An 8,580-nucleotide genomic window follows, 5' to 3' on the forward strand; every position below is an offset into this window, starting at 1 on the left:
AACATGGTTGTTGTTCAATAATAAAATTAATCCTCAAAAATACAACTTGCCTAATAATTCTGCACTCCCTGTAGACTGCTTATCAATAAACTGCAATCTTTAAGTTTGGATTCCAATATTGTTGAATGGGTAAGGCAGTGGCTGAGTGACAGGCAACAGAGGGTTGTAGTCAATGGAGTATATTCGAAGCAAGGTCTTGTCACCAGTGGGGTACCTCAGGGATCTTTACTTGGACCCATTCTCTTTAATATTTTTATTAGTGATATTGCTGATTATACTAAGATATGTAACAGGGTTGATGTTCCAGGAGGGATAAGCCAAATGGCAAATGATTTAGGTAAACTAGAAAAATGGTCAGAGTTGTGGCAACTGACATTTAATGTGGATAAGTGCAAGATAATGCATCTTGGACGTAAAAACCCAAGGGCAGAATACAGAATATTTGATAGAGTCCTAACCTCAATATCTGAGGAAAGGGATTGAGGAGTAATTATTTCAGATGACTTAAAGGTAGGCAGACAATGAAATAGAGCAGCTGGAAATGATAGCAGAATGATTGGTTGTATAGGGAGAGGTATTAGCAGTAGAAAGAGGGAAGTGCTCATGTCATTGTACAGAACACTAGTGAAACCTCACTTGGAGTATTGTACGCAGTACTGGAGACCGTATCTCCAGAAGGATATTGATACTTTAGAGCAGTGTTTCCCAACCCAGTCCTCAAGGCACACCTACCAGTCCAGGATTTAAGGATTACCCAGTTTTGTCTAAGGTGTTTTTTCTTTTTTTTTCTAAAAACACCTTAGACAAAACTGGGTAATCCTTAAATCCTGGACTGGTAGGTGTGCCTTGAGGACTGGGTTGGGAAACACTGCTTTAGAGCAAGCATGTCAAACTCGCGTCCCACAGGCCGCATGTGGCCCACAAGGACCATCTTTGCAGCCCGGCGAGCCGCGTGTACATGCTGGTGTTATAGCAGAGTAGACACCTGCTTTCCCCACATTACAGGTGCCTACTCTGCTAAAACTTACCCGGCCAGGGAGGAAGGGACAGTGGATGCAGCGAGGGAGCTCAGTGTTCCTGCTCCTCACTGCTTCCTCACGCCGTCTGTAGTGAAGCCGGGCGCCGGAATATGACGTCCTATTCCGGCACCCGGCATCACTAAACTGCGCGAGGGAGCAGTGAGGAGAAGATAGAAGATCCCCAGGGAGAGGCCCCACTTCAGCTCCAAAAGGTAGGGAGTAATAAAGAAAAGTATGTGTGTGCAAGAATTTGTGTGTGTGTGTGTGTGTCTGTCTGTCTCTGTTTGTCAGTGAGTGTGTGTGTCTGTCTCAGTCTGTCAGTGAGTATGTGTGTCTGTCTGTCAGCAAGTATGTGTGTGTTTGTCACTGAGTATGTGTGTGTGTGTATGTGTGTGTTTGTCAGTGAGTATGTGTGTGTGTCTGTGAGTATGTGTGTGTCTGTCAGTGAAAATGTGTGTCAGCTGGAGGATCGGATTTGGCACAGGGTGGTAGAGGGAGGTGCTGTGGTTTAGTAGGGGGGGAGACTGGGATTTAGTACTAGGAGGTGCTGTGGTTTAGTAGGGGGGGAGACTGGGATTTAGTACTGGGGGAGACTGGGATTTAGTACTGGGGGGTGCTGTGGTTTAGTAGAGGGAGAGGCTGTTTTTTTTTGTGTTTTTTTTTTAATTCTTTATTTTTTCATCTTGGCAGAAACAGTAAGACAAACGTTTTAGCATGTCGGCTTGTGCAAAAGCCTAATGTACATAACAAAAATATCCACTTTGTCACACATTAAGTTATTCAGTACGATGTATTTTTACTCAGCTCAATTCTACTGTCCACCAAGGATTGTTTTATGTTTTTTAGAGAAATTAACTGAAAATGACAAGAACCGATAGCCATCGCGTTCTTTTAACATTGTACCATTTGTTTTGTCTCACATTCTATAGCTATTGTACTTGTACAGCCTTTTAGCTCGGACTTTCGTACCCGGCGTACGCATGGTCCCATGTACAACATGGGATGATAGTAAAGGAAGATTAGAAAAGGAAAGAAAGGGAAAGATAGACACTTAGAAAGAGATGAGGGAACGTAGGTGTGCGTGGCGGAGGACGGGGGCGTTCGGTCCTTGAAACTTGTACCTGTATTACGGTCCTGTTGCCACTGTCTAGGGTGAATGTCTGTCATGCCTCCCAGCCCCATATGGGTCTCATCTCGCTCACCTCCCTATCCCATTGGGCTGTTATGTTCTTTGGAATGCTACTGTGGTACCTTTCACCCTAGCTGTTAGATCTTCCATCAGTCTGCTATCCTTGATCCTGGGAATTACTCCCATGAAGTTCGGTCCCTCCGGCGACAGCCACGCTGTTGCTATCGCTCTACGTGCGCTTAATGTGATCTTGTGCAATAGTTTCTGCTCCAGCCTGGTCCACCCCACTAGAGGCCTGTTTAGCAGATGTACCCAAGGGGCTGGGTTTTATAGTGTACTTTTTAAAATAAACCTACGTTTCTATGAAAATGTAAGGTATTTTTTTTTTGCGGCCCACATAAACTCCTTGTTTATGTGGCCCGTGCCAGACTTTGAGTTTGACATGCTTGCTTTAGAGAGAGTTCAGAGAAGGGCTACTAAACTGGTTCATGGATTGCAGGATAAAACTTACAAGGAAAGGTTAAAGGATCTTAACATGTATAGCTTGGAGGAAAGACAAGACAGGGGGATATGATAGAAAACTACCACAACAAGAGGACATAGTCTTAAATTACAGGTGCAAAGGTTTAAAAATAATATCAGGAAGCATTACTTTACTGAGAGGGTAGTGGGTGCATGGAATAGTTTTCCAGCTGAAGTGGTAGAGGTGAACACAGTAAAGGAGTTTAAGCATGCGTGGGATAGGCATAAGGCTATCCTAACTATAAGATAAGGCCAGGGACTAATGAAAGTATTTAGAAAATGGGGCAGACTAGATGGGCCGAATGGCTCTTATCTGCCGTCACATTCTATGTTTCTACGTGTCTTCTTTGTTGCCTGTTTGGAATGTTGGGAGCTATGTATCAATAATGCATTCTGCTTTCTGTTTCCCAGCTGGCAGTGCTTGGGGCCTGTACGTGCAGTGCTGGTCGAGAGCCCTGTGCCTGTGCCAAAATGTCAGCGGCAACCCGTAAACAACTTCTTCAGCTCAGACAAGAGGTAAACAGTTAGAAAAAAAAGAAAATCCTATATTATTGCTGTTAAACAAAATGAAAAGAACAAATAAGAAAGAAAGACCTCAGCAAGTTTAGAGAGTAAATGTTGTTAATCAATGCATTATAAAGTGGTTTGCATGCATTTCCCATGGTAGTATTTACTTATATGGTAGTATTTATCTAATTCTAAAAAACAAATATGGGAAAGTTATTACAGATGTACATTAGGTCCCAGCTCTGCAATTTCACATCTGAATTGTATTTGTTTCGTGACAATTTGTGGCGTGGGGGAGCACAAGATTAAGAGGTCACAAGATAACAGTGTCATGTTTAGGTGATGCACTGGTGTGGGTTCCTTGTAATGTATATGTCAGGGATAGGGTCCTCTTATTGAAAAGGTATGCAAAAGAGAAGTACTTAAAAATATTTACCCAGTTATTTCTTTATTATTTATTTCCGCAACAATGCTTTCAAGCCCACTAACAAAGTTTGCAAGGGAAGTGCGAGTATGTGAGTATGTGTGTGTCTGTCTGTCAGTGAATATGTGTGTCAGCGGGAGGATCAGACTTGGCACAGGGTGGTAGAGGTTGGTGCTCTGGTTTAGTAGGGGGGGGTGGGACTGGGATTCAGTAGAGGGGGATGCTGGTTTTTTTTATAGTGTACTTTTTAAAATAAACCTAAGTTTCTATGAAAATTTAAGGTATCGGCATCAGTCTGTTCTAGGGGGATATATGATATGTCAAAAGCATTCATGGTACCTGCAATTCACTTGTATTCATTATGTATGATTTTAAACAGCTCGACATGGAGAAGAAGAGCAAGGAAGAAGCTTATGTGATGGCCGATGCGTTTCGAATTGCCTTTGAACAACAGTTGCAACGACGGAATGACGAACATGTGCCCTTGAGTGACATCGAGAAGCTTTGTAAAAAGGGGAGCAAACGTTTTAACAGCTGGAAACGCCTTAAAGAAGAAGGTAATAACGAGCCAATAAAAATCATTAGTTGCTGTGCCATGGTGTTGGTTAGATGTTTAATATGTTGTCATTCTGGGTTTCTGATCTGTTATTACAAACGTAATTTATTATGAACTGGTACCAGTGAAGCTTTGATGATCTGACCATTAGATGTAAAAATGTCTGTGTAGGATCTATACTTTGACATATTTTGTTATAAAATCCAATGTAAATCAATACAGTTTTACTGTGGTATGCTTTTCTCCTTAACTCAATACTGATTTATTTATTAGTAATTATTTTTTTTATTCTCTGTAGGATATCTGTTCACAAAAGACACTTATAAAGGCCTGGGACAGAAATTAAAGGGGATGTTAAATTCTTCTGCTGACTGTAGAAACTTAGATTCATTGGATGAACCTCAAGAAATCCTGAAAATACTGATAGATTTGGTGAGTTTACTCGTATAACTTGCGTGTATTAAATAAGATAATATCCCCATTTACATGAACAGCTAGCTCCTATCTCCTTTACCCCAGTAAATATTACTGCAGGGATTACTGGGGTGCATTAGGCAGCAGCAGTAAATGTAAAACTAAATTACTTCCGCTGTACGGCAGTTTTGTGGCAGCTTTGGTGTTCCATGATGCCTTGTCTGCATGCTCGAATATCTAAGAGAAATGCGATTTTGGCATTTTTTGCCAGTGGTGCCGTACATGTTTATGCACTGTGCCTACAGTAGGTTTTATTTATACCTCGTACTAGGCAACATAGGACTAGGCTATACATAGGACACAAGGTCACACATTTAGACTGGAAGAAATGAGATTTAGTCTAAAGGCAAAGAAAAGTTTTTTTTGTTTTTTTTTTTACAGTAAGAACTATAAGGGTGTGGAATTATCTGCTGAAGAGGTGGTTTTATCAGAGTCCATAAAGATGTTTAAACCGCAATTGGATAAATACTTGCAAAAACATAACATACAGGGATATAATTTCTAATTAGTGGGGTAATAGCTGCTTGATCCAAGGAGACATCTGACTGCCATTTTGGGGTTAAGAAGGAATTTTTTCCTAGTTTGTTGCAAAATTGGAAGCGGTTCAGACTGGGTTTTTTTTGCCTTCTTTTGGATCAACAGCAAAAACATATGTGAGGAAGGCTGAACTTGATGGATGCAAGTCTCTTTTCAGCCATGTAACTATGTAACATTTCAACTCTACAACAAGCTATGAGAAGGGCTCTATAGTAGATGCGAAATCCTGCCTGCTTTAGATGATCTGTGTGTGCTAGAGCGATAGAAGGCAGAGGTTCAGGCAAGTACTGTCAATTCTGAGTATTTGGGCTGATAGAAACAAGTTTAGACTTTCTGAACAGAAACCTTGCCTACCCTGAGTTATTTGGGCAACAGTAATTGTGGGTATGCTTGTGGTAATCCAGTATGGCTGTGCTTAGTTGACTACATTAGGGGGGGCTAGCACATCTGGTGTGTGTGCCTATGTGGGCACTTTTACTTTTTCACCAAGAACTTGAAGTGCAGAATGCAGCCTGGAATACATTTTCCTACAAACGCTCACAGATACAACTACAGACACACTTACAAGCACTCCAAGAACAACTACCAACACACACAAACATAACTGCAGACAAACAGAAATATTCACAGATACATATACTCAAGGCACTTACAGGTACAGAAACACTCTTCCAAACATTCTCACAAATAATCACTCTCTCAGACATTAATATTTAGACACACTCACTCTCCCAAGTAGATTTATAGAAACAATCACATTGTCACAGATACCAACATGTACAAACTTTCACTAACACGCAGTCACACACTGCAGGTAAAATACACACGCTCAAAGCATATTTTATAGCCGTGATAGCTGCACACTTAAAGTAATAAGGCTAAGATCTCCTCCCCTGCTCATCACAAATTCCAGTGACCAGACCTTCACAATATTGGAGGCTCCCAGCTCTCCTGTCTTTGGTTTGAAAAGGAAAGAAAAGCTGAACACTATTAATCCTTTAGTATTGGAGACTTACCCCGACTTGACCGCTTCTTTAAGCAGGGAGATTCTAAGACTACATGCCCCCATTTTGCAAATGTTTGACTCTCAAAGAAGATTCAAAGATCCCCCTAATCCAGCCCTTAGTTCCCCACCACCAGCACTGCTCACTTGAGGTGACTTACTGCACACCAGGACACGAACCGCCAAATGTGAATTAAAAGTGAACTTAAAGGCAAAGTAGCTAAACTGACTCCAGCTCAGCTATTTTGACCTTAATTTTGAGCTTTATTTGCCTTCACTGTAGTGAATAACACAGACAATGGTCTTGATGTTCAACTTTGGCAAAATGGGGATGGCGGGTGGCCATTCAGTTTAGTCAATTTGCTGCCTTTATTGATTTTCTTGAAACAAATCTTTCATTGGCACCAGCCAGTTGGAGTAGCTATTGAATAAAAACTGTTACTAATTTATGTTTAAATCAGTTATTGACCATTTATTAAACACATTCTGTGTTGGTGATTTGATTTCGCAGCTCAACGATAAAGAAGAGGCATTAGCCCATCAGAGGAAAGTGAGCTACATGCTTGCAAGAACTATAGCGGACAAGGATGATTCCAAAAGAAACCAGTCTAGTCCCAAGTTACCTGACAAAACCCAACATTTAAACGCCTCCGATACAAGTAATGTTACAGATCCATCTACCTGCTTAACTAATAAATCTACCTCGTGCAGCTGTTCTAGTGAACAAGAGATCAGCGATTCAAAGATAGACTGTTCTAGATCCATTGAGACCTCTTTTTCATCCATGTTAAAGGATGTGCCTCCTGAAAAGGAATCCTCAGAAGCTGTCTCCAAGACTAATCACGAGTTGGAATGTTGTAAGGTCGAAGGCACTGAAACACAAAATACATAACGGACAAAGTTTTAAAAAATATTAAATAAAATCTTATTTTTAACAATTTGTACCCTAATCACACATGGTGATCAGTTCTGGGACTCCAGCTTGTTGATGACCGAGCACATATATTTTAACATGTGTCTGCCTCATTTGATTGGACAGTGTGTGTGTGTATATATAACCGTAACAAAAGTAATATGTTATTAATGGAGAAATTATGTTATTTTTTTTTATATTTATAATTTTTATTGTAGCATAGCATTTGTACAGTTATCATCTCACATAGTTTTGCTACTTTTTAAATGCAATCTTTGCATACAGAATCACAGGTAGCAGGTAAACCTAACAGTCTAGGTAAAGCATAGGTGCAGTGATATACAAACAGTTATACATAAGATTTCTAACTCATGGTTGCATGGTTTTAGTAAGACAAATTAACATTTGCTTGTTAGAGATAGCTTCCTTTTGGGGGGTATGAGCAATCTGGGAGGTATATGGTAATGCGGTTCGTGGGTGGTATTTTGGGTGGCGTGCCCGCTGGAGAAAGATTTGAAAGGTGGGATCGGACATAAAGCAATGTCTGAGGATGATAGCCTAAGAGGTATTCATCTGTGACATGCAGTCCAAGTTATAATGTACTTGCGGTGTTCAGGTTTTCGGCTGAGGTGTGCCTGCAGCACCGCCCGTTCTTGGGAAGAAGGGTTGGATACTCTTGACGTCCCATACCCTGGATGTGGTCGCTGGTGTCTTTGCTGCGGAGGTAGTGCTTGTAGTGGCTTCCAGGGATATTCCCACGGTTTGCAGAAATGCTACAGAGTCACTTGCTTGGGTGATGTGTATTCTTTTGCCTTTATTGCTGACAGAGAGCCTGCACCCTGGTCCCCATCTGTATTGTATCCTCTTGGTTCTCAGTACTTGGGTGACTTCTTTCATGGAGTGACGCCATGTGACTGTTGCCCTGTAGAGGTCATTATAGAAAGATAGCTCAGAACCTTCAAACTCATATGTGTTAGCTTCTCGGGCGGCTTCTTGTACTAGTAGCTTGCCCCGGAGAGATTAAAAGCGGATAAGTAGGTCGCTTTGTACATCTGCTGGGGCTCTTGGTGGTTTAGGTATGCGAAAATGAAACTCCAGCAAGATGGATTTTGCTTTAGCTTGTAGTAGCAGGGAGGCTAGTAATTTGCGTAAGTAGTGTGTGATCTCAGGGTCTTGCATAGCCTCTGGTATCCCCCTTATCCTGAGGTTTCGTTGGCGCTTAGCGTCTTCTAGTGCCGCCACTTTATTTTCCAATATAGTGCTGGTCTTCCTCATTTGGGCCATTTCCCGTTGCAGGGTTTCAATTTTGGCTGTTGTAGCAGCTTCATTCACTTCCATGGCCTGTATGTGGGCTGTCATGGCGCCCAGATCTTCCCTGATTAGTGCCACGTCTGCTGCAGATTGAGCTTTAAGCTCCTTAAGCAGATGGAGGATGTCTGCTTTGCTTGCCGGCATTCGTTCAGGAGGTGGAGTACTCTTACCTCTAGTGCTCCTTC

At 41.6% G+C, this 8,580-nt stretch overlaps 1 protein-coding gene across 1 annotated transcript in view; it reads left to right on the forward strand.

Annotated features, from left to right (window-relative positions):
* Positions 1–7,269, forward strand: part of CCDC125 (coiled-coil domain containing 125) — a 35,249-nt gene extending 27,980 nt beyond the window's left edge. Inside the window, exons 9-12 of the mRNA XM_063456770.1 lie at positions 3,082–3,186; positions 3,981–4,158; positions 4,456–4,589; positions 6,683–7,269. Of these exons, the coding sequence (XP_063312840.1) occupies positions 3,082–3,186; positions 3,981–4,158; positions 4,456–4,589; positions 6,683–7,063 (798 nt within the window). The 3' untranslated portion in view covers positions 7,064–7,269. The remainder of the gene's footprint in view (positions 1–3,081; positions 3,187–3,980; positions 4,159–4,455; positions 4,590–6,682) is intronic.
* Positions 7,270–8,580: the final 1,311 nt, after the last annotated feature.

This window comes from Pelobates fuscus, chromosome 5 (genome assembly GCF_036172605.1).
Source record: "Pelobates fuscus isolate aPelFus1 chromosome 5, aPelFus1.pri, whole genome shotgun sequence".
In the NCBI taxonomy this organism is placed as follows: Eukaryota; Metazoa; Chordata; class Amphibia; order Anura; family Pelobatidae; genus Pelobates; species Pelobates fuscus.